Raw genomic sequence first — 27,372 nt, 5'->3', positions numbered from 1 at the left:
ATATTTTGCTGGCCTCCAAAAAAACATGACATTTGCTTTAACCCAACCTGTGAGGAAGGACCTCCTTTTAGCACAAATAATAAAGCTACAGATAAAAGATAGCACGTCCTCCGTTGCTTAAAAATAAAAACGTTTTCCTCATCTTGTTCAAGGTTATCCCTTCACATTGCTGTAGGCAGGCCCCTACTAAACTTCCTTGAATCTTTTTAAGTGGCAGAAATTTACCCTTAAATCTCGATTGACTGCGATTGAACAAAATGGCAGAATAAAATCACATGAAGCTAAAATTACAGTCCAATTAAGTCACTGTCCTCCTTTCAGAGGGAAAGCCAAATCAACAGCATGTTGTTACACGGGGGTTCTGGGAAAGGGAGAGGAACTATAGAGTCTCCCTTATACGGTGGCAATCCTTAAACTTCTAAATTGTTTAGAAGTAAATGATGAGATTTGTTTTGGAAATAAGTGCCATCTTTTTCACTCAAGTTTGGATTAGGTCAATGCTAAATCTGGGAGAGCCTGTACCTTTCAACCATCGGATTCCAATGCTATTCTCCAGAACACAGCATGAGAAACCAGCTCCACATCTGGGACGCGTGAAGTCGAAATACTTTTATTTTCGAAATAATACAAACATTCTTCTGTGGACATTTAAATTGCATCAGACTAAAAATAGGACCACAATCATTTTATCGTTTTTGCTTATAAAACAAGTATGCTTTGAAGCTTGACCACTTATGATCACTTAAGGATTTTCTATTCCAGCCACCTGTGCCCTTTTTGTTCTCTCAGTCAGCCCTTATCTGAGGCAATGAACATGGCATGAGGCCAAACATTTGTAAATCACAGACTTGTACTTTACACTTGCCAGTCAAGACAGGAGTTGACACTAATGGCAGAATGTAAACAGTGCATTTAAACTGATCTCAGATCCCCCAGCACACTATCAAAATATATAAACAATAATGGTTCACTTGTCATTTACAATCAAAATAAACAGAGAATCACCATGGGTAAGGCATTCACCAGAGACAGAATGTTCTGAATGATTCATTTGCAGATTTCAGTGCGCTTGAAACCCGAAGAATCCCTAGTGCGAAGCTAGAGGTTATGTTCTGTTACAGAAGATGAAAGAGCTAAATGAAAGGAACAATTTCATTTTAGGAAGCAATTCAAGACTTCTGAGCAAAGATATTTCAAGAAAAATAGTCTAATAAATTGCTGGCCATAAAGCATAAAGATCTCCTTACTAGATAGTGTATGAAGCATAATTCAATGTGTTCATTCTTCTAGGATTTTTGGAAATGTACTTTCCATTAGTGTGATAAAGCTATTAATAAACAGGAGTTAAAAAAAACCACCTCAGATTTCCCTTTAACAACACTCTGAATTGCTATTGAAAAGTAGAAAGCACTAAAGCAGTGCAATAATAACTATGATCAAAATAATTGAGGCATTCCTCTGATGATTTGTTTCACCTTTGAAAGATTATTACAATAATGTGTACTACACAAATTAACGCTCACTGTGCTGCATACATATTAAATGTAACAAAGATGTTTAAACATAGCCTTAACTTGGCAGCAGATTGTGCATTTATTATAAACCCTTTAAAATAGCTTCTTCGTTCTGAAGACCCAAATAAAGTTTTATTAACCTTTTAAGCCAGGCAACACCATATCGACACTGGACTTTCGCCATGTGATCAATTCAGTGGCAATCACATGGTTGCAACCAGCTCACCAGCTGACATAAACAGATGTGCCGTTTCATCCCGAGCAACCCCTACAAAATGAGGATCTTCATGATCTACCTGGTACATCAAAATAGAGAAGCTGGCGTGCCAGGGCCCATGTTTCTTTTGTGCCTCATCACTGTATGAAGACCCTTGTTAAGGTGCCCAAGTCTATGATTGCTAGTGATTAACCATACAGGAGCTTTGAGAATTAACCCTGGCAAATCTAACAATATATACTGTTCTTAATACAAAAATATATTAATTATTTTAAGGACATTGTAAGCAAAGAAAATATGCTTGACACCCAAGATTGATGCAGTATGAAAAAGCGACACCATTTCTTAAATAAAAGACTGTTTAGTTGTAAGTGATGTTTTAGAGGATTTAAAATGCATTTAATTTATAATAAAGTATTCATAGACACAAAAATCAAGGTAATTCATCTGTCAGCTTTGTTTCATCTCCTATGCAGTATGTGAATCAAGTGAAGTGAACCTGTGCAGTGTGGGTATCAAGTAAATGTCACTGGACATAAAATAGACTGAAGGTTGGACTACTGAAACAATATCAGCTGTAAGACTACAGGTAATACTGGAAGGTCTGCTATTGTCTACTGCAACCACGTTACATATATTTAGCTATTTCATACTATGTATTTAAAAATGGCAAGCACTAAAATTTAGTGCTTACCTGTTCCGTACATATTTATAACCTTCATTAGACATCAGGAACCAGCCATCTGTGATTTATGATATCAATTACAATGCTAGAAGTACTAGCGAGAAAGCAGTGCATTGAAATGAATCACTAATCATACTGGCTTCCTGTTCCTTACTTCCATACTGACCATTTTACACAACAGCAGGAAGTGTCCTTTGCTATTACAAGTATTACCAATGAATTTCAACATACTGCTCAGGTAATAGGCTAAGAAGAAGAGGGCCATGGTAAACTGTATGGTTAGCTATATGAATCTAGAATTTTACCAAAATTATTATGTAAAGCAGATTGATCACGTTTATTGATCATGGGAAATCTGTTATCACCAAATCTAGGTACCAGAAAGGAATTTCAAACCTGTCAAATGTCTTTTTTTGTATAACCAACTTAAACATTACAATCAAATTAGTATCCAACTGTTAGAAAACGTTAGCTGTACTTCTTTTCATGGGCTTTATTCTACAGTATTAGTCAGGGAAAACAAACTGAGATGTGACTTGTCTCTTAATAACTAGAGGCGATAGCACCAACTGGGAGCCACCTGCTACTTTATACAGCCAAATCAGACATTTGAGGTAATATAATATTTGAATACAGTTCTACTCACTATAAAACATAGTTCTGTCAGCTGGGAGCTAAGATTGCATAAATAAGTATTAGAATAAATATTCCACACAAAGTAGAGGCATGCATACTGTACGTACAGCTCTCTATTATCACATTGTGTAACATATTCGTCTATAGGACTTTAGGATATTCATTTCCCCAATGCTGTTTGACGGTTACTAAGAGGCTCGTTTGTTTGCTTATTACTAGTGTTTCCACAACATTTAGCAAATGTCTTATTTCCTGACACTTAACCACTATAACTATTACTTTTATTACTAAATGTGTCAACTTTGACAATTAAGCAAGCCTGTGGCACTTTGGCTTTCCAAACAACTCATTCGTTACTTCAGATGCTTATTTTAGTACACTTGACGGCACCTGGTTCAGCAACTGGCCCAGGGATTGATCAAAGGCTTCTGCAATGCACCTGCAACACAACACATTTGCATTTTCCTTTATGTTCTTGCTAATTTAATTTAAAAGAGCAGTTCCCTCTTCCTCCTGTTTTTTTTAGTCCCCATTTTAGTTATTTTTTTGACAGAGTGGGAGCCTGGGGGTCCCCTCTGAGTCAAACACCACCTTTTTTAACTATGGGGTCCCTTGGCTCCCGAGATTCTTACAGGTGAAGTTACCAGGTTAAGGTCTCCCTCAGGGGAAACAATCGCTGCCAAATCAATGGCAAGTAAGAAGCTGCAACATCGGTTGTGGCTTCCTACTGGATGGCCAATTATTTCCCCTTTAAAAACCAGTAAGTAATACCAGTAACTTCCCTATTATCTCAGGAACCGGAAGAGGTCCCTGTAGCTGGAAAAAAAAGGAAAGAAAAAAAAGTGTGGTTCAGCTCTGGAGAGAGCTCCAGTTTCGATCTGTGTATACACACACAAACACACACACTTTAGGCTGGATTGCTCATTTAAGAATGTTTTTTTGTTAATTAGTTAAACGGTCTATCAACATGATTAAGTTGTTGAACTGGAGTAAAAGTATAGTATATAAAGATAAATACATATATAGAGACTGATCCCTCAATCGAGTTTGAAAACCAGCAGTCCATTTTACCAGGCAATTTCGTATTTTTTTAAATCTATTTTGAGAGAGCATTACATTTTGCTTTTTAATTATTGATATAAAAGATTTCATGATATGTTGCACCCCTTCTTGCTTTTGAGGAAAATACACAAGCACACGCACTTCTTTCAGACACATGCAAGTTGCATTTAGTGTTTGAACATGCAAAATATGTGATTGAACAGAGCTAAGGGAGTCTAGACCGTAGTGTTATAATATTGATGGCATTATTGTTTAAAGTATTACTATTAAAACGAGCATACGGGGATTAAACAAAGCATTTAAATTATGAAATATCCCCGCTATAAGGTTAATACTGTAACCTTGTTTTTTACAAAGAACATCTTACAACAGCAATCCAGGTCTTTTTAAAAAAAAAATTAATTCTGAATTAAAGCAGGGTGTGTCCGGCACTCAACTCCATTAATTTCAACACCAGAGACACCCTGCTTCCGCAGATACAGACCTCCGTAGTGGGCGTCATTAGCCACTCTGGCTCACATCTTGAGGTTCACATTATGGCCACTTTTCAAAGCTCCCGCCCCCTGCGGGCCAATGGGAAGCTGTGACGTCACCCAATGTGGCTTTCTATTATCCCATGTGACGTGGGTGCTTAAAACGGCAAAGAGATACCGGAACCCCCTCCAGAGTTAAGTATATCTAGAAGCTGGGGTTCCCTGGACCTGAAATTAAGGACCAAAAAGAAAAAAGTAGCTGCCAGTTTTTACATTTGGCATTACTGCAAAGCATCTGATGACAATTTTGATCAACTAAAAGTATTAAAAAGGTGCCATCATATTTCTTATAGTAGGCTACAAATACTGGTTTTACTTTAAAGCTCTGCTGTTTGCATGACCTATACTGAGAGTGAAGAAATCTATTCCACCTGTTCAATGCTAGATGGGACAGCAAGGGATAGAAATGAAGGTAACTATGGGTAACTTGACCATTGCAGCTCCACCGTACATTGTTTTGTGTTTTATATTTCACCTCCCATAACTTTCAAGTGCCCTCTTCTTCTATCTAGCTCGACGATGCACTGGGAATATAAGGAAGATTAATGACCCAGGCCAAACAGGTGAACCCAATGAAAGTGAAAAAAAATGAAGACGCTACAATCTGTATTTATGATATAGAGAAAAAAGGGGGAGAACCCCAAGCTGATGCTACCAATACTGCGGTGTCCATATATAAATGAATAGGGTTTTTTATCATGTGTGTGTGTCCATTCGGCTTATATGCCCAATAAATAGTTACTTTTTTGCCTTCAGCCCTCTGCAGTGCTCTACTTTCCATTCCTTTTATTTATGATGTAGACATTGCTCAATTATTTCAGGGAACCGTCTACTGGAAAGCAATACACAGCAATTTCTCCTAGGAAGTATTGGGTTTATGGTTGGCTTAAAAGGAGAGTTGTGCGCTTCTGGTTTTTCTTTTCTCCATAGCATGGGTGAATTACTTCACTATTCAATGTGACCTTAAATCCCACAACTAAAAAAAAATTGTTATCACTGATGCACAAGAGAACATTTCACATATTCTGACATCTAACTCTTATGCAGATCTGTGCCTGTATTCAGACATTGTTGGTGCAAATTAACAGCCTACAAACAAAACACACAAAAAAAATGATATTACAAGACTATGGACTGGCAGCCCTACAAAAACTGACACATTGTGCACCCTTCAAATGAGGTTTGATCTGGAGAGCAAAATATTTATCCACTCAAACTGAAATATGCATCAGAGTCAATTACTAAAAAGGTCACTTCCTCGAACAGAGTGTTTCTGTAAGTGTCATTACTTTATCTACAGACCATGCAGAATCAACTACAACACATAAAAGCATGTTCCTCACTCGCTGCCAGTGGCTTTTTCAAGAGACAAGGCACAATATAATTGACACAAAATAAATCTTGCTACACTTCTATTACAACACAGAACAAACATATGATGAACGATTTAATGCATGCCTTATTATGGAATACCAATATTACAAAATATGAAAGGCACTGAGATTGTTGTAAATCAAATAAATGTGTTAAAGAAGTGTAAATGCAGAGAATTAAATACATTGTGATGTCGACAAGAAACATGTCAAAACAAGATCAAATTGAGCAGGAGAACTTTGATTTCCAATGCTTTTGGCAATGCATTCTGATTTTTTTAATTACTTCACACCCGTGCTTCATTAGGGACAAACATATCATTAATTTGTATCCGGTATGGAGGAGGAATTGTCAATATTCTACTTAATGTCTTTGCAAACAAACAGTTAGTTTAGAAGGCACCATGTGTCACACTGTAGAGATGGTTCAAGTTTTCAGATTTGTACCAATTGCAAACCGGTTCTCCCTCCAAACTACCTACCCCCAGGGGTCTAACATATTACACCTAGCGTAGGATATACAGAGGTTTCCAAGTACAGCTCAACCCCCTTATAGCGCTGTGCTTGGGGTCCAAAGAATCACATCGCGTTATAAGCGGATCACGTTAGAAATAATGTACAATTGTGTGCATTGTACAATAAAGTATTTAAGATACCAATAATTGTGTTGTAAAGTAATCATAAATATGAAAATTGGGAGCCCCGCTTACATCGCGTTATAAGCGGATTCGCGTTGTAATGGATCGCGTTATAACGGGGGTTGAGCTGTATGCACATATAATCCATACAACACTACAACAACATCACCAGGTTTCATCATTTATTTTAACAAATGCATTTAGAATTAAAAATTGACTAAAAAGGGCAGAAGAGTTAAACTGACTGGTAAAGTTATCAATCAATATACCTGGCAACAAATAGATTGGCACCAAAACTTTGGTACAAGGTGTCAACAAATACATTAAATATAAACAACAACGTGACGTACCGTGGGTTACATTAGATCTCTCAAGTGGTTGTGATGCCAGGAATGCGGATTACTTTATACCAGCCCGAAATATCAGAAGCACATCTCCATCACATTCCGTTATCATTGTCACATGATGTGACAGTTTCAAATACTTTTACCATTCCTCTATTTGTGACAATTATAAGTGGTAATGACTTACCTGCAGTTTGGAGGAGGATCCAGTGTTATTTCTGCAAGTTCCTTCTGAATTCTGGAAAGAAAAAAAAAAAGGAATGTTTCTTTTCCATGCCATGTATTTTTCGAAAAAAGGAAAATCCTTGACCGGACACTAAATAATCGATATGGGATCGGTTACACATGTAGAAATAAGCAATACTTTTATTCTTTTATTTTTAAACGATAGAGAAAAAGAGCTTCTGTGAAGCGGCTGCTAGGAACTAAAATAAAGTGAAACATGAGAAATAAGAATAGACTAGGAAATAATAATAATGTGCCAAAAGCCAAATTAAGACCCAAGAATGGTATAATGACGGTTCTTCATCGTATTGCATTTGTGCCCAAGACTCTGTTTGAAACCTAAATAGCAAAAATGTATTTTTTTCTATTGACAATTGTATAAAGATGCCTGGTAACAGAATAACTGAGTAACCAGGGCACAGCACGGCTTATTGTCCATTGTTGGGTGAGGGCTACGAGAGAATAACGGACTGTACCAAATACTGGCTTCCCAATGAAAAACATGAACGTTGTGCTTGTTTGCACACATTTCATACGTCAAGTCTATGATTAACTTCAACAGTTTAGACTGGGGAATATATGTTAGAACGTGAATTTAACAGAGAACAAGACAGAACGAATAACAAGGATGTTATTGTGAACACAGAGTATGCCAGTACATAGCTTTTGTTATTAGAAACTGGGAAAGGTCTTCATCAACAAAAACACTTTGCACGTTGTTGAACCTGTCATTAAAAAGTTCTTCTTTAACTTCAAAAAGGCAAGAAAAATAAGCTTCTGTTTACATTTACCATGTTTGTAAAGACAATATTAGCACTAAACACAAAGTGTCAAATATTTCCACATATATGATAAATTTATGTCAGAAAGCATCCCAGGAGTTTCATGTTACAGTTTGTCACTGGGGACCAGGCCATTTACACCTTTTTACCAGGATCATGCATTGAGCAAAACAAGTTAATTAAATACATTGGAAATTTATTCACAGGAAAAGGCAAACACAATGTTACATAAACTACAGCAAAAAGATAAACTTACTTGGGAATTGGGGTAACAACCTAGTCTCTCATAGATGCAGGGAATCCTATCCCTGATAACAGTTGCAAAAACAGTACAGAAAATTTTCAAGGCAGCTTTTCGCTGAAGCAGCCCTTTTCTTGCTCGAGACTTGCAACTGGAAACTTAGAATATGAGAATCTTAAGAGGATTGGAGCACTATGAGAGACCTCGGAGAACACACTATCTATTGGGCGCAAGGGGTTATAATACCTCTGACTTTCATTTAAAAAATACTATAGCCCAATCCAAAACGTGAGAAATTTCTCTGCAGCCAATCAGAGACAAGCTGGTAGACAACAGGGTTACCTGGAAATTTGAATGAACCAAGGGGCATGGGCAATTTTGCACCTCTAGTCCTGGTTCCCTCAATGCCACCCACGGTGACAAGCTCCTGCCAGTCTGGTGGGATCAAAAGAAATGCAAAGAGCCTCCATTGATCTCAGGATGTGGATACTTGAATCCATCCCTCCTGTCCAAATGTACTTGACACCTTGATTATCCTCTGGACTTTCATCTCCAGATATCCTGCCAGACCTCCTGGCACCACTTGGTAGCCCAGTGGCCTGTCAGAGCATTGGTTTTGAAAGTCCCAGCTCATTTCTGTGCACAAACAGATATGTTTTAAAACACACTGTTCCATAAAATATACACTTTAAAAATATCCAAAGTCTTTTGGTTATGGAAAATAGAATAAGAAGCTGCACGTTATTTCTTACTAGCCATATTCCCCACACTCTATAAAATAAACTTAGGACAGGACTTTTAAAAGTCCCCTCACAACCTTGTAGATGATTGGAGTATCCCCAGAACCCTGATACCGGTTCTGGGTGACCTGGGCGGCCCCATTAACCTAGGGACTCCTTGACTGTTTCAGGGACACCTCACATCCCTATGCCCCATTTGCCTTTCTGGGCTGTGCTGAAGCAGGGACTCCTAGTGGTGAGTCGCGCAAGCATTTTCAAAGGGAGATATTATCGAGACAATGTGTCTACATGCACCCCCCTCACCCGCCTGAAACTCATACCACAGCAATCCCTGCTTGCTGGCATCCCTGGAAAGGTAAAAACACAAAATTATTTGCCGCATAATTACAGGTAATGCTTTTACAACAGTGGAGACCAAGAGCTGACACTCCTGAACCCCAAAACATAGATCAGAGGTAAACAAACGGGCTTAACCTTTATTAGTGAGCCTGGCTACCTCTTCACCATCACACAGTTTAGTACGGTCAATCTTTTTAGTAATTATAGAATGGTCTTGACGTCTGATGGAAACTCAATTCAGAGTCTCCATTGATAACATTCCAGCGACATTTGATGCTTAAACTTTATCACAATTATTAAAAGGCGCCAATAATCGTCACAGCGTAGAGGCTGTGAAAGACCTTACCAATAGAACATTGAGATATATTCCTAGAACACATACTGGTATGGAACAGAGGTCCCCTATTTCAAGGAGCTTCCCAAAGAGCAGGAAGAGAGCTTAAGGAAGGCAAAACAATAAATAGCACAAAAGAAATGTAGGAGAGGAAAAAAAAATAAGATTGATCAGAAGCAAAAAAGACAGAATACATTTCTTAAAAAGGAAGAAAGACACAAACATGTTTCTGAATGGCTATGAAAAATGCCAGTTACAAAAATGTATTAGTCTGACCGGCAACAATATTTTTGACAGAGTAGGACTCTAGATTGTCTCCAGTCTCAAAACAGCATGAAAAACAATAAGTGCAGATCAGTTAGGGGGTAACATGTTTAACCACTTAAGTTTTAGTGTTACTTCTCAGTAGATTTCTACACTGAGGCATGAATCTTATTTTCAAGTATACAAAACGTGAAAACGATGTAATGGGCATAAGCACCAATTAAATCTTATACGGTGTGCTCATAACATCAACCCACTATTGGCCAAAACAGAAGTGAGTCTTTTGTGTTATTTTGCAAACAGAGACCATCTGAAGATAAATAAAACAGTCCAACCCATTCTAAAAATGACTTCATTAAATCAGGACCGGAATGGTCTATTAACTACAGGCCCGTATCAAACATTCCTTTTCTAGGGAAAGTAATTGAAATGGGTAATAAATGGATGACCACTTTTTCAGTCAGGAAATGGCATGATACTGAGACAGCTCTGCTTCGTGTGCTTAATGATCTTTTAGTGATGACAAAAGTGACTGTTGAATCCTAGTCCTCTTTGACCTTGGGATTTTAATAGAGCGTCTGAGGGAATTTTGTGGACTGGAAAGCACAGTCCTCAGCTGGTTCAAGTATTCTCACTGGTAGATCTATCAGAGGGTCTTCGGGAGTATTCTCTTCTCTACCAGTGCCCAATATGTGGAGTGCCATAGATGCTACCGCTGGGCGACATTATCAGACGATATGGTCTGGGTTGTCACTGCTATGCAGATTACACACATAACTAATATTGGGTCCTTTTGTGCAAAGGGCATCAGTTATCAATGAATGTCTAGCGGAGATCCATGGCTGGATGAGGCCAGTTGCTTGAAGTTGAGTACTGATGAGACATAGGTGCTCATGATGGAAGCTTGGCGTCTGATGACACGAAGACTACTACGGGGGTCCACCAACTGGTTCCCACCTGCTAAACTCTGATTTTTCTAAGCCGAGAAGATTTGATTTTTCAGGGGCTGTCGCCTCGTGACAGCCCCTGAAACAATCAATGGCTTGGTCACCCGCGCCACCGCATTGCGAAATTCAACTTTTGCTAGCGGCGACAGGTGACATCACGCGTCGCGGGCGTACACAGGCTCATGTCTGTATGTCCTCATACCTAGACTACAACAATGCACTTTATCTGTATCTTCATGAAACAGAACTGCGCCTCCTGCAGTTTTTGCAGAATACTGCAACCAGATTGTTAAATAACTGGCCCTGCCACCTGTTCTCCATTCTGTGCACTGGTTGCCTATAAGGTGGGCGAACCTGTTTTGGCTTGTTGACATTTAAAAAAAAAAAGAGAGAGAGAGAGGAGCTACATAATCAGGATCCAAGCTATCTGAAGGAGATCCTGGATCCCCATACTCCAAACTCGCTCACAGGTGAAGGCCTGCTGGCAGTTCCCAGGAGCTTTATAACAGGAGCACCAAATGATTGCCATCTTGGGTAAGAATGTAGAATTACACATTGTCACATGCTTTACATACAAAAATAAGAGAAGGGGGAGGGGGAGATTTAGTATTGCTGCTTTAAGGAAATACAGCAGACCACGACTGAAGTGTGTTGCACAGTATAACAATTAAGAAATTCCAACTTGTTTTTTGAACCAAGATAGAAAATAATGCGTTCCAGGGGATGATCCTTAGACAAGTATTAGATTTTGTGGGAATTGGTCTAATATTAGTACATCCAGGTACTGTTTGAATTCCAAGAAGGGAAAAAGAAAACGTGTGGCGTTAATTCAGCAAATGTAGTAATGGATGCTGCAATTTAATAAAAGAAAAATTGACTGGTACAGATAGAGGGATCATATAATTGAGGCGAGTTAGGAAACACTTATTTCTTCATAGGCTAACCAATTTGGTAACTATGTGACAGTTAATTAAAAAAAGGAGCAATCTAAGCAATATCCTGTATGTGGTTTGTTTTAATAAATCAGTGTAGTAGTAGTAGTAGTAGTAGTAGTAGTAGTAGTAGTAGTAGTAGTAGTAGTAGTATTAGTATTAAATACTACTTTTTTTAATTCAACTATTGATGCCATTTTTTATGAGTTTTAAAGCTGCAATTCAGTCTTTTTTTTTTTTTTTATTAATTTTTTTACTTCAATAGTTTCATGTGGGCAATCTCTAATTACCTAAAGAACTGTATAGCTGCAGGTCAATTCGTTCTCCATGTATTGATAGACGAAATTTGGTGACATCTTTAGTGAAGGCATCTGTTTTTCTCCTGCTTCTGTCTCTCAGTGGAAGCTCATGAATATTCATGAGCACTCCTGCACTGACATGTGCTAGAGGGAGGGCAGGGCTGACAAAGGGGTGTGCCAGAGCTTGTGACAGGAAATGAAGGGGCCGTGCCTTAGCAAATGCTTGTTAAAATAGAATACAAGAAAATTGGTCTTTCAAAGTTTTTTTTTTAAAAACAGAAAATGCTAAAAGTATTTTTTCTTACTACAGAACGGATTTATTAAAAATAACACACATGCAGGATATTGACTGAACTGCAGCTTTAATATACTGAGCATCCTTTGATTTCTATAGCAGGCTTTAGCACACTTCCCCAGCTGTGTAAGATATTTGCAACACTTTCATGTTTGTGATCATTTGTTGCCAATGTTCCCAGCAGTTTTAGTTCTAAACTGTAACAATAGATAATGTTGCCTTGGTAATATAAGAATACATTGTAGCTGCTACTGTAAGTTACACTGACTGAAGGATTGATTTGAAACTGAAAAGCAGCCATTTAGTGAACCCTGGGAAACAGGATTTTGCTGATCCATCACGGGAGAAGCAATCAATTGGCAGCTAAGGCAATTAGTTTTCAATAAATGGTAATCAAATGCTGCATATATTGAAACTATTTTTTGTTGGTGCTTGGAAAAATAGAGGAAATACCCCTAGCGATGCTGACCAGGAAATGTCCATGTATTAAACTATTATAACACTTGAATCTTCGTATTTCTCCAAACAAAGACAGCTTAATGAACTCAGGACTCCAATATCCAAACACTATTGTCCCTTTAAACACCACTATGTATGGACTCCCACTAGCCTGCAACAGGTATATCTTGTGTGGTAGTCAAAGTGGTTAGTTTGTTGGTGCTTGGACTATGAGGTTTTTTAGCATTAAACTGTATAAAATTGGACCACTGGGGTATAAATTAATAAATGCTGTTTTACAAACAGATAGCATGACATTTATAACATAAAATAATGATTGCTGCACAATATGTAAAATGTAAATACTTGTATAAGTGAAAAATGACATGGTGGGAAATTAGAAATGGACAAGAATGACAAGGCCAGTGGGTCTGAAACGTTGGTCATTTGTTCACCAATCGGTGTATTTGCATTTTACATTTATGTGCAGGCTCCATGCTTGTAATTGTTTATACAAGATTATAGACTTTTGAGAGTGTTTTCTACCCCATCTATACAAACACAATTATAGTTAGTCCAAGGGGCCATAGTTCCTTTCACACATAGGCAGTGAAAATAGCACTGAATCTTGAGGGACTCAAGTTGTAACCAAAATGATTTGTGACAGCCAGAGACTGATACTAATAATGCAACCAGCAAAAAAAAGAATGGTTGTCCATGGCAAAAGTCGTAGCAGTCTAGAAAACCTTAATCAAAAATGCTTACGTATACTGTAACAGAAGTATAAAAAATTATGGCAGAACAGATCCACCCGGCAAATCTACTGTAGTCTGCCCGTTCTCCTACTGTGTGTGCTGAGGAACCTCACACCCGATTGGTTTCTTTCATCCTTTGCTATGCCTTCTGCCTACTGTATGTCGAGTATTTTTAATTGATACATCACAAAAGATCCAGCACTCACAAAAGCAATTTCTGATATGATCAAAAACGGGCCATTACCAGTGAACCACCACTACATATCAGAAAGCACAGCGTGTTCCAAAAGCCTAACATTAGAACAAAAAATAAATAAAAATCAATAATTACAATTCTTGCAACTTTAGAACAAAATAGAAAACCTATGGAGTTCTTACACATACAGTACATGTAGCATTTCTTACTTATTAGACATAGAGAACATAACAAATACCTTGCATCCATCAATTAAATTCCCTGTGAGCTGCAGCCATAAATAAAATATTTTCTAGGTATGTAAACAAAAACAGTTATCAAATCTGTAACATTGAGACATGTCATTACAACATGTTAGTTGCAGACAGTCTTCACCTCAGGATGACAATTTAAGTACTTCTTTATAACCAGCTGCTTCAGGGTTGTAGGAATGTTGATGATTAAGAGAGAGCTGGAGATACAATTAGTAAATCCTCCTTTAAGAGATATTGGAACTAAAGGTTAATGGTAGCAACAGCTTCCATAACCCACTTGACACCTACAGCTGATCCAAACAAAGCATGCAGTACCACTTCACAATAACTGTAGAAAAATACAATAATATACACAGCATATGCAATAGATAAAGCTTTTAGTATGGGAGAGTTGTATTGAATGAAAGAAAAAGAAAACGAAGGTATACATTTTAAAAGCTGCCGTGAGTTGTAAAGCAAGGCTGGGAAAATCTCAGTCTCTGCTAATAAGGTTTTCACACCAGTATTACCTCCAACATGGAAAATACCTGAAGCATTTTTACAATGATATACGAGGTACAGTAATGCCGTAAAGAAAAATGAAAGGATAGACATCAACACATCAGGGAGGAAGAACCAAACAGTGTGCATGGGCATGAACACATCTAGCATGTTGTGTGTAGTATCTCTTAGAAACATTTTGTTGAGGTCATCATGAAGATGAATTTGAGCATGAATTCCTTCTTTGACTAATACTCAGGAGGTCCAATGAGGAGGCTCCCAGAACTGGTGATCACAGGAAAGAAATCTGACAAAATTATAAAGGCCAATTTAGAGGCTTGTTGAAAAGCCAAGTCAAACGTAGAAAGAGCTCCATGCCTGCTCTTTCCATTGTGACAAGTGCCGGTTTTGAAAAAGCAAAAAAAAACATTCTGTAGTAAAAGAAAATTAAGTTCTCTGCCAAATTAAATTATTCCATCACATAACAGAATACAACCCATTTTTGTACATGAGCAATCAGTGGCCCTTAACTAAATGGTATAGATGCAAAAGATAAAGCTATGCATATTAATGCCAAGCACATACAACAAAGGAAGACCATGTCCATTCTTAATATTGGAAAAATCACAAGGATAGTCTAAACAACTACTGCTGGCAATTGGTCTTATTCAAAAGGCAGCCAGGGATATCTGTGCATCACTGGAGTTCCTGTTTTGAGGAGACGAATTAGAACATTTCTTAAATAGATTTTCCATTTTCTGGTCCATATGGTTACCAAAGTTAAGAACCACCTGCTAGTGGAAATGTTAAATCTCTTGGCTAAGCATACAAAAGGCATACTTCCCTTCGTAGACACATACCACATATTTAAAGGCTTGCAAAAAACATTTAAACTACTGATACTTCAGGTTTTAAAAAGGTTTATGGCTTTGTCTCCAAGTCACTATCACCATAGAACCTTGCTTGTTAATTGGTTCTTTAACACCCCCGTTCCTCTTAATTGAATGAATGGACTGTAAATGGACAAGAATAATTTACCCGTAATCTCTTCCTTAAAATAGATTTTATTTTTTTAGAATCAGGTCATATTCAAAAATGCAGGAGAAAAAAAAATAAACTGCCAAATGCAAGATTTTCCATTCTTACCAGGAATTATGCTAAAATGGGTGTCCACCACTTAAAATGCTGTAATAGAGAATACTCTGTGCTGCGAGTCCTTGTATCCACACTCCATTTGGCGGTGGCCGATACAAGAATACCTATTCTATGTGCTACTGAGCAAATATGGGAACCAATGAAATGGTCAACATATTTTCGACACGTTTGGATAATATTTAGAATGATGCTATTGCAGTGGTTAGCTTCTTACCTTCAGCTACCTATATACACATTCATTTATTTATACTTCATGGTGGCATCGCATTGAAAATTTAGCAGGAAAAATGAATGTCAATTTTAAAGAGTTTACAATCTAATGTTTGAGTGCACTGAACCATAAAACCAGGTTAAGCCAAAGAATAAGCCTCTAGCACTAGTCCGCACGTTTGGGGCAGCCAGCACAATTGTTTGGTCTGGGAGCGGTGTTGTTTGCCGTGCTCTGTAATGTGTTGCACACCTCTGACAGTGGAGAGGTTAACAAAAACACAATCTAAAAAACTGTTTATACCAGGCTTGTAACTGTTTGTTTTTTTTCTAATTGTATTTTAACCATATTGGGTTTTTATTATTATTATTTTTTTTTTTTTTTTAACCCAGATAAAGCCGTATTCATTCAGCACTTAATTTTCAGAGTGAAGATTGTACATCTTAAAAAAAAAAAATTTAAAACAGAGAACATGTAGCTTTATGTAATGACCGCTATTCCCTTTTTCAGCCTCCTATCTGCACATACTGTAGTGAATGTAGGAGAGTTTACTGCCGGTGTATAAATGTCAGTTTAACAATCTACTCATTTATATGACTACCAACGTGCAAACCTGACTGCAATTTAATTACCTACATTGAAAACTTTGTGAATAATGATTTTCTCCCCAGCTACGTGTATATAATGGAGTGAAACAGACATATTTCACTCCATTATATAGCAAAAAGCTTCCTTTCATTATACACACTCAGAAATTGACCTCCTTCCATTACATTGTACTCATGGAAATACCTTCAACAGACATAAATATACACCAATTTCTCCTCATTACAATGTTTTTTAAGAATGCTAAAGTAAGATTATGCTTTACAATCACAGGATTAGTAGGGAAATGATTAATTTGGGTCCAGTAATTCTCAGAGGGGATTACGTAGATTTCGGATATATGTTAAACTAAACGGGATACTTGTCTTTAGCCCACTACAACAAACACTGAAGGTTTTCCTGGGCTATACTGTACTTGTATAGTAGAACTAATTCATTTAGACTCTGTGATAAAAGAAAAACACTGTTACGGGTCACACCCGCCCCTCTGGTTTCTTTCTGGTGACTTATAACACCTTTAAGATATAATATTGAAGGAAACTTTTAGGCCTTTTAGCTTTTAAAGATGCAATCCTCCTCTATAAAAAAAAAACAAGTGCAAGTACCAATTTTCAATAAACGCTCTTTTTTATCTCTCTTTTTTACAATTCAGCATACAAAAGTACCGGCCTGTAATTGTTTAAACTTGTGAACTATGTCTCAATTTTTTTGAAGGGAGTATGTTTATTTGAAATCATGGGCTCTGGGGTCCTATGAGCCTCACTACACAGATCCTGGCTCCAGGTACCTCCCTGGTACCCGACGGTAGATTGAACATTTAATCTCCAAAGCAAGTGACAATATGGCGGTCAGTGTCGGCTTTACTTGCGGAGGACAAAAGTTGTGATGTCATAAGGAGATGAAGTCACGACTTTCTACTGGTGACCGCGGTGCCTATATTTGTAGTTTTGTGCCAGTAATTGATAGTCTAGTGCAGTGATTCCCAAACGAGTGCTAGGCGGACCAACATCACTTATTAGGGCGACAAGAAATGATGGTGTGACCAGAAAGAGCAACCACAAAAAGTGGTGTATCCTATATGTGTATAGTCACAAAATTGATATGTATAGATAGACATGCTCAACTCGGACCATGATCAAAACCTGCAAGCATGTTTGTACTCTGTGTAAACTTTACGCATACGCGTCTCCAGCATAGCTGAAGCTGTTATGCAGTGTATAAACATTAGCGGTATGTGCGACAACACATTATTTTTGCACAATTGAGGTCTATAATTGTATGTACTATAGGCTGTGCTACAGACACTTCAACTGAAAGTCACTAAAACACAAAGTAAATGAAAGCTTGGTTAAGTAATGTTGTTTCATCATATTAGCAATATACACCCTGAGAATACCTGATATCAATGTCATAGAAACACACACGAAGATATAACTGTCAAGGAAGACCAGAACTTAATCCAGGGATAAAGGCACCAGACACGACAAAGACATTTTATTCAAGCCGGAACCAGCAAGCACAACACAAATCAGAACTATACTCCCTAAAACAGGAAATAAAGGGGGAATCCTAGCTGGCCTACCCAGAGTTTGTTTCCACACTCCGTAGGGGTATGGACCGTCCAGACCTTTCTAGTGCAATTCGCGGAAGAGCGCTTTTAAATCTGCCGCTTAAAAGTCCTGCTCTCCCCATCTCTGGCAACACAGTCCCGTAGCACAAAGCACTCAAACTTCTCGCTTGGTTAGGCTCCCAGCCTCATTTTCAGGTGTCTCAGGCACAGCCTGGGAGCACACCGCTTAGTTCACCTCCACATCAGGATAAGAATTAACTGTGGAAGTGAGATCGCAATCTCTTTACATAGAGCTCAGCCTCCATCTGAAAGTATGAAGGGCTGCGAACCAATCAGAGCATGAATGCTACATGTGGGCCAATTACAACACGGATACTGCATGGGCCAATCATAGAGTGAGCTACATAGGCCAATCAGGGCAGTAGGAAATTCAAACAAACCACTGAGACCCGAGTCAGTTGGGGCTTAGACCCAGACCACAGGTTCCAGTTTCAGCAGGATACCTCTTGTGGAGATAGCTGAATCAGAGTCTGGGCTGAACAATTGCACTTCCCTCAGAGACAACGTTTCCCAGGCCGGAGTACACATCCCTCCTCCTCCAGTCCCAGCAATAGCCATTTCTCTAGACATGCGAGCTGCACAAACGGTTTCTCAGCCACGCATGTCCAGAGACTTTGGCTATGTATTCACACACTTTTTCACAGTCTGTACATGGATGCAACAGGGTAGCTCAGGGGTCTGGTGGCCAGATGAGCCCAGGCTTAACCTTTATTATGCTGGTCCCTGGGCCCCTTTCCATCGCAATAATAAATCTCTATTAACACATTATATTGCTTGTTAACCTATTTTAAGAGTAATTAGTATAAAGAATTAAGACTTACTGACATTTTCATTTAGAGTTTAACAAAGGGTTAATATATTAGGTCAATATGTTACTAGAGCCGAGAAGAGGAAACCTGACAATACTACTGTTCATGAGCATGAAGATTACAGTGAAGGCACAACATCTTCGCCTGTGACAATAGTACTAAAAAGTAAACAAAAGGGTGTGAAAAACAGGAAGTGGAATGATGACTAAAGTTTGGGTTTTATTTGACAAAAGAAGTGAAAAAAGATTAGCCAGCAGCTAGTTGTTTGCTTTGTCATCAGAAAATGGCAAATGAGTGTATCGTACCAAGCAAACTCCGTCATCTGGAAAAGAAATATCCTGGACTCCTGAATTAACCAAAATGCTACTTTGAAAATGTGAAACAAAAGTTGACAATGTCATCGCAAAACTTTGAAGATTATCATAGCAGTTCCACATCTGGTCTCAATACACACTTCACTCGAGCAGCTCTTCGTATTGCTTATCTTCTTGGAGTAAAAAAACACCCATTAACAAACGCAGAGGAGATCATTGTTCCAGCCATGCTTATTGCTTCAGACTAGGTATTGGGACAGTCTGCAAAAGGCCAAGCTTGAAATTATTACACTGTCAGACAATACAATTGAGAGAAAAAAGCAATTGATATCGGAGAACTTACTCAAATCAAGTAATCAGAAAACGAAGGGAAAGTCCTTGATATGGATTACAATTTGATGAATCAACTGATGTCACCAAGAGAGCCCAGCTGATGGGATGTTCGATTTGTCTACGTGGAAAAGGAAAGTATTTGTGAACAGTTCCATTTCTGAAGACATTGGTTAAATGATTGGGACAGACACTTTAAATTTATTGTGATGGACTTCTCTTGATAAGCGTTCCAGTGTGACCACAGATGGGGCTGCAACGATGGTTGGAGTCAGGAATGGAGCAGCAGCGATGATCAAGAAACGTGCTCCACATTGTGAAAGTTCGCATTGTGATTTGCACTTTCAAAATCTTGACAAGGAAGGTAGCCCCTTTGATAAAGTTATGGAACAGGCAGTTAAAATCATCAAAATCGAATGTCAAACAATCGATGGTATTTCAGGAACTATGTGAAGGTATGACAGAATGTGATCGTTCTCTTGTACTATTGTGAAGTTTGCTGGTTGTCACAGGGCGTTGCATTGTGGAGGCTTTGATCTGCGGAAATGTGTTCATGTTTTTCTCATTGAAAGCAAAAATCCCAGAGCAATTTACTTTGAAGAGGATTTGTGGATTGCGAAACCTGGGTATCTTGCTGACATTTTTGAGAAGCTGAATGTACTCAATGTCAGTCTCCATTGATGTGTCTTCAGCTTCAGAAAAAAATTAAGTAAAAATCGAAACATTTAAGGTGAAAATATTATTGTGGAAACGACGTATCAAAGGTAATGATCTGTCAGACTTCGGCCACTTTTCAACTGTCATAGATGAAGTTGTAGATGAGAATGTTGTAGTTCAAATGAATCCGCACATCGTTACAAACAAAGCTTTTGGAAGATACATTTTTGTAGTATTTTCCTCAAAATTCCAAAGGATACATACAGAAATACAACCGGATCACAAATCTATTCATTCCAGCGAATCTGGTAGAATGCAGTCTGAAATTTGGACGAAGAGAACCTCCTGGAACTTCATTGCGATTCAAAATGAAATTATTACAAATGAACTTCTGTTCAGATTTTTGGACCACAGTTTAAAAACAAGAGTATTGTTATAGCTTGGCCTCATTGATCAGTTACCTTTCAGAGCAAGCCTTATCTAACTTGGTAAACCTAAAAATAAAAAGACATTTGCAACTAACTCCTAGCAATGTTCAAGCATGTGTAAGGTTGGCTGCATCACGAACTGTTCAACCAAAATGTCATGTTCTTGAGAAGAAAATTCAGCAGCAGAAATCCCATTAGTTTAATTAAAATGATTACGTTTGTATCATTTTAGTGTTAATGTTTAGATTTTAGAATTCTTTTTTTCTGTTGCAAATGTTTAATGTTTGTTCAGTTGAAAATAAGTAGTTTTTCCATTCACTAGGTCTTCTCATTTTTAAGGCTGCGTTTATAGTGCCGGCGACAGCGACGTCAAAACAAATGCATTGCCGCCGTCGCGTGCACTTATAGTAAGTGCGACGTGACGGAGCGACGGCTTGGTTGTGATCGCTGGAAGTCATCTCAATTTGATTTTTCCAGCACCCGCAGCCTGTCGTCATCGTCGCGGGCACTATAAGCGTAGCCTAAGCCTTGTACAAGTGTGGAGTGAAAAAATATCAGGTACACACAGTTTCCAGGAGAAAGGGGGGAGGGGTCAGCTTTTATCCATGATGTCGGAAGTGTGACCAAGTGAAAAAAGGTTAGGTACCATTGGTCAAGTGGCACATACCAATTATTTTAGTTGAAAATTATTTCCTATACGTTTGGTTTTGGACATGTAGCCTCAAACAACAAAGTATTGTCACAACCTAAGAGAATCGATGGCCTGTTCCATTGAAAAAGCTTAGCTTTGAGAAGGATTTGGCAGGTTAATTGAGGGACAAATTATAGGAAGAGATCAAATAAACTGTATTTAGTAGAGGTGACAGGAAAAAAAAACCCATCACACGGATGTTGATGAATGTTCAGCAAAAGAGTAATAGATTATGTTATACAGTACCACCAATATAGATTCTGTTTATTACAGAATAATACTTATTGACCCATCAAGCTTTGGGGGAAAACAAACCAACAAAAAAACCACATACTTCAAATACCAAAATTCTGACTTGTAAATGCATGTTGAAGATTCGATGCATGTCCACAGCAACTCTAGATTGTGATTTACGTATCACAGCTTGTAAAAGGAGCCCAGTGGGGACCGCACGTTTCACAAGGTACCAAAAAGCACTGCAGGTCAAGATAGGGCGGTAGGTGAAGCTTCAATCACCGAGGTGCTTATTGAAGTTGCGCCCGCAATAACTTGCATGTGCTGCTGCCTGTTCCTGCACTGTGTTTTAGTACTGTGGTGATCATTAGGGAAAGAGTTATGTATGATCATTGCATGGGGGGGGGGGGGTGAACTTGTTGTGGATTAATCCGCTGAATGTCTGGTGGTATTTATCAAATACTCAATTGTGTATCAAAAATAGATTAATTTCATTTATGCATCCAATATATAAATAAATTGTTCTTAAATGTTGGAATAAACTATATGCAATGTACCATTTTAACTATAAATTAAAGTAGTTGCACTTTGTTTTATACTCTGCTTGAGCACGCCTCGGTATAAATGCATTATATGCTTGACAACTTTCCAGCAGAAGCAATGTATGCAAATACAGTTTAAGGATTATTAATTTAAAAATGATTGTCGCTGGCACTAGAAGTCCCCAAGGAATTATGAAGAACAGTACTAAACTGTCAAATTATGCAATATCTATGGGATTAAGTTTAACATTTTAACATGGTGCCATCTCATATTATTGTCTAGTGTATGAATATTGAATGTATACTTAATTTTTAAAGTATTTTAATTGTATAAGATTTATTGTTCACATCTCAAAAAAAGGTTGCTGAGCAATATTCCTGATATTTACATGTTACGTACAGTTAAACATGGAGCGGTGTGCAATCTCCTATTAACATTTAAGTCATTGACTAATGTGGACCTGAAAATATCTGAATTAAAATGCATTTTTAAAATGAAAAGGTTTTTTTTTTCCAGTCTATTTTTCTGCCTTTTAGATATGGGCTGCCATTGAAAATAATTTCCACTACTGTTTGTACATCCCCTCATTGCAGGGGTGCGCAAACTTCCTTGCCTGGGAGCTGCAGCGTTTGTGACCCCCTCTCCCAATGACTCGGCGTCAAATGACGTTGCGGGTCATGTGATTTCAAGTGACCCCACAGCGTCATTTGACGCCGCATTGCCATGGCGACGCGTCGCCGAAGACCCAGCAAAGGAGCAGGTAAGTGAGTTACAGAGGCCCCACGCCTCCCCAGGCATTTAATTATAATGCTGTGGGGAAGAGCGCGGGGCCTCTGCAACCGCCTACACCCCCCCCCCCGTACAAATTCTCCCGCCCCCCAGTTTGCGCGCCGCTGCCTTATTGCCCCATTAGGGGTAGCTAAGCCTGTAACGTATCTTCTTCCCTGCACTGGTAGACTATGCATGTGCTTGGGATTGATCTGTACTTTAGCAAACTGCTCCATTCAAAGAAATACTCCTCAGTGAATACAGCTAGTTACTAAAACATTCAAATTAGCTTATACATTTTGTAAGAGACAAGTGCAGAGGTACGACCAGGGAGACGTATTTGGGGAAAATAAACCATGGCTTTTATTCAGTACGTAGCTTTAAGCAATACAGTTTAAGGAAGCACAAAATTAAACAAACAGTCCCTATCTGCAAGGCTGGGAGGATAGGCCTCTTGCCAACCTATGACCCAAAGTCCAAAGAGGTACCTGTAAGCAGAGGCGCTTTCGGTCAGTTTCTGAGTTGTGTCTGTTGGGGGCCACCCTCTAGCGGGTTCCAGGGTCCGCTGCGTGCTGGATGTAGAGAATCTGGTTTCAGGGTGTCTTGCTAGCAGCACAGTCGCTCTGTACTCCAGAGATCTCCCCTGCAGCTCAAGCAGGAGGCTTTTCTACCTGTCTGATGAGTCAGGTGGAGACTGGTTAATTGTCTGTAGTTGTAATTAACTAGCTCCCTGCTGGATTCCTCAGATCAATACAGGCTTTCTATTGAAACCCTTTTAGACAGGGGTTCTGCCCTGTCACACATACCCTAAAGACTTCATATAGTTTTCCGACATTTTTACAAATACTAATAGATACCTTTCACAACAGGGTTAGGAGACAGAGGAAGATTCACCAACCTCTTGTATGGGTTAACAACACTGCGATCCTGCTTTAACTTCCATTGACTTGAATGGCAGTTAAACCGGGATCGCAGTACATGAACCCATACCAGAGGGATGTACATCTCCCACTTAGTTTTATAGTTGTAATCCCAATGGCTCTTTAAAAAAAAAAAAAAAGCTGTGTGTGCTGTGCACGCGCATAGTAAGTGAAACTTCTTTGACTTTTGTCACAGAAATTTACTTATAACGCGCGTGCTCGGCACACATGTGTCAGTCAGTGTATGTGTCAGTCAGTGAGTATGTATGTGTGTCGGTCAGAGAGTATGTATGTGTGTTTGTTTGTGTGTGTGTGTCGGTCAGTGTGTGCATGTGTGTCGGTCAGTGTGTGCATGTGTGTCGGTCAGTGTGTGCATGTGTGTCAGTCAGTGTGTGCATGTGTGTCAGTCAGTGTGTGCATGTGTGTCAGTCAGTGTGTCAGTCAGTGTGTGAGTGAGTGTGTGTGAGTGAGTGTGTCAGTCAATGTGTGTGTGTCAGTCAATGTGTGTTTGTGTGTGTCAGTGTATGTCTCTCTCTGTGTCGGTCAGTGAGTGTATGTGTGTCAGTCAGTGTGCGTGTGTATGTGTGTCAGTCAGTGTGCGTGTGTATGTGTGTCAGTCAGTGTGCGTGTGTACGTGTGTCAGTCAGTGTGTGTGTACGTGTGTCAGTCAGTGTGTGTGTGTGTGTGTGTGTCAGTGTGTGTGTGTGTGTGTGTGTGTGTGTCAATGTGTGTGTGTGTATCAGTCAGTGTGTGTCAGTCAGTGTGTGTCAGTGTGTGTGTGTGTGTGTGTGAGTGTGTGTGTGTGTGTGTGTGTGTGTGTGTGTGTGTGTGTGTGTGTGTGTGTGTGTCGGTCAGTGAGTGTATGTGTGTCAGTCAGTGTGCGTGTGTATGTGTGTCAGTCAGTGTGAGTGTGTATGTGTGTCAGTCAGTGTGCGTGTGTATGTGTGTCAGTCAGTGTGCGTGTGTATGTGTCAGTCAGTGTGCGTGTGTGTGTGTCAGTCAGTGTGCGTGTGTACGTGTGTCAGTCAGTGTGAGTGTGTACGTGTGTCAGTCAGTGTGCGTGTGTGTGTGTCAGTGTGTGTGTGTCAGTGTGTGTGTGTCAGTGTGTGTGTGTGTGTGTGTGTCAATGTGTGTGTGTGTGTCAATGTGTGTGTGTGTGTCAGTCAGTGTGTGTGTGTGTGTGTGTCAGTCAGTGTGTGTGTGTGTGTGTGTGTGTGTGTGTGTGTGTGTGTGTGTGTGTGTGTGTGTGTGTGTGTGTGTGTGTGTGTCAGTCAGTGTGCGTGTGTATGTGTGTCAGTCAGTGTGCGTGTGTATGTGTGTCAGTCAGTGTGCGTGTGTATGTGTGTCAGTCAGTGTGCGTGTGTATGTGTCAGTCAGTGTGCGTGTGTATGTGTGTCAGTCAGTGTGCGTGTGTAAGTCAGTCAGTGTGTGTGTGTGTGTGTGTGTGTGTGTGTGTGTGTGTGTGTGTGTGTGTCAATGTGTATGTGTGTATCAGTCAGTGTGTGTGTGTCAGTCAGTGTGTGTGTGTCAGTCAGTGTGTGTGTGTGTGTGTGTGTGTGTGTGTGTGTCAGTCAGTGTGTGTGTGTGTCAGTCAGTGTGTGTGTGTGTGTGTGTGTGTGTCAGTCAGTCAGTGTGTATGTGTGTGTGTGTCAGTCAGTGTGTGTATGTGTGTCAGTGTATCTGTGTCTCTCTTTCTGTGTCCTGCCCCTTCCCTCCTGACTCCCCCCGCCCCAGGCAGAGCTGCGGACCCGCGGCGGCTCTGTCTGAGACTCTCCTCCCCCCCCAAAAAATGCAGGCAGAGCTGCGGACCCGCGGCGGCTCTGTCTGAGTCTCTCCTCCCCCGCACCCCCACCCCCAGGGAGACGCGGCCGCACCGGGCCCTGCGTATGTGAGGGGAAGATACCCTGATTTAGAGCCCCCCCTCGGCAGTGCTGCGTTGGAAGCGGCGCACTCAAACGCCCGCTTCCCGCGTTACCGGAGCAGTGAGAGGCGAGTACACCCCCCCCCCCCCCCCCGTGCTGTGCTGTCCTCGTTCAATCGCGTGGATCGGGGAGGGATGGGGACAGCTGCATCTCCACTCTCGGCGCCGCTTCCGCTTCAGCCTCTGACGCTGCTACGAGGGGTGGGCGACTCTGCGCATGCGCTGCCTCGCATCAACGGATGCAGATAGCTTCCTGGCCTGCGGGACCCGGCGGTCAAATCTGCGCATGCGCCTCAACCTCCCATGTCTGTGTTGACGTGTGGGGGGAATGGCGATTCTCCTCCGGCCCCGGCGGCGCTCAGTCAGCGGGACACATGGAAGGGGAAGCGTAGTTAGGGAGGAGAGAGGCTGAACAGCCGGAGGACTTGCGGGGCTTCCGCCATCTAACTACACCCACACCCGCAGCACCGGAAACTCTGCGCCAGCCATATTTGTACACCCATGGCAGCGGACGTGTGGGGTTAACGGCGGCCGTTAGGAGCGGCGCCGCATGTCACAGCGGGTGCGTGGGGGGAACGATGGCCGTTAGGAGCGCCGCCGCATGTCATAGCAGGCATGTGGGGGGGAGGGATGGGGGAGCCGTGACGTCACTTCCGTTTCACATTTGTCCCCCATCTCTCCCGTTTTACCCCATCAGAATAGGTGCCACTAAAGAAGTTTCACTTCAAAAAAAAAAACCACAACAAGTTACATACAGTGGCGACAAAATGTTGGTGAATCGCAATGATAATTACGGAAATTCCATAGTTTATCCATGACAACCTTGAATCAAGCCAAGTCATTTCAGAAATATCCAATAGGGTTTATATTAAAAAATTCCATGCCTTTTGAAAAAAATGATGTATGAATTAGACAAAACAATGAGTGATTAAGAGTCAGGGTATGTACAAAAGTAAATGAAACCCTGGTTTTATCAGCTAAATTAGAGACTATAATTAGAATCAGGTGTTTAAATAATTGGGTCAATCTTCATGGGTGAGTTTGGGAGGCCCCACCCTATATAAATATCATGAACTTTGTGAGTTTGGTCACCATACAGTGTGTGGAAACATGTCATGCTACTATCAAAAGTAATCCACGGTCAGAAAAATGGAGAATGTTCAAGACCACAGTGACTATACCCAGGAGTGGTCATCCTACCAAAATGTCTCAAAGAACAAACCGGCAAATTATCCAGGAAGTCAAAGAACCCTGAGTAACATACAAGGCTCTGCAGGCCACTCTTGCCGTGGCTAATGTGAGTGTTCATGACTCAACTATCAGAAAAAGACTTAACAAGAATGGTGTTCATGGAAGGATAGCCAGAAAGACACCACTGCTCTCTAAAAAGAACTTTGCTGCCCATCAAAAGTTCACCAAAGAGCCAAATCGATGATCCACAAGACTCCTGGAACAATGTTATCTGGACAGACGAGTCAAAGGTAGAACTTTTTGGCCTCAAATGAGAAACGTTATATTAGGTGAAAACCAAACACTGTGTTCGAACAGAAGAACCTTATCCCAACCATCAAGCATGTGATGGAAGTGTGATGGTTTAGGGCTCATTTGCTGCCTCAGGACTTGTACAAGCAGTAC

The 27,372-nt window shown here is 40.0% G+C and overlaps 1 protein-coding gene across 1 annotated transcript in view; it reads right to left on the bottom strand.

The window, feature by feature from the left end:
* Positions 1-27,372, bottom strand: part of LOC142487498 (ubiquitin-conjugating enzyme E2 E2) — a 277,270-nt gene that overhangs the window by 212,221 nt on the left and 37,677 nt on the right. The window contains exon 3 of the mRNA XM_075586939.1: positions 7,190-7,240. Coding sequence (XP_075443054.1) covers positions 7,190-7,240 — 51 coding nt within the window. The remainder of the gene's footprint in view (positions 1-7,189; positions 7,241-27,372) is intronic.

The sequence above is a fragment of the Ascaphus truei genome, chromosome 2 (genome assembly GCF_040206685.1).
Source record: "Ascaphus truei isolate aAscTru1 chromosome 2, aAscTru1.hap1, whole genome shotgun sequence".
NCBI lineage: Eukaryota > Metazoa > Chordata > Amphibia > Anura > Ascaphidae > Ascaphus > Ascaphus truei.
This window is presented reverse-complemented; position numbering and strand designations above follow the sequence as displayed.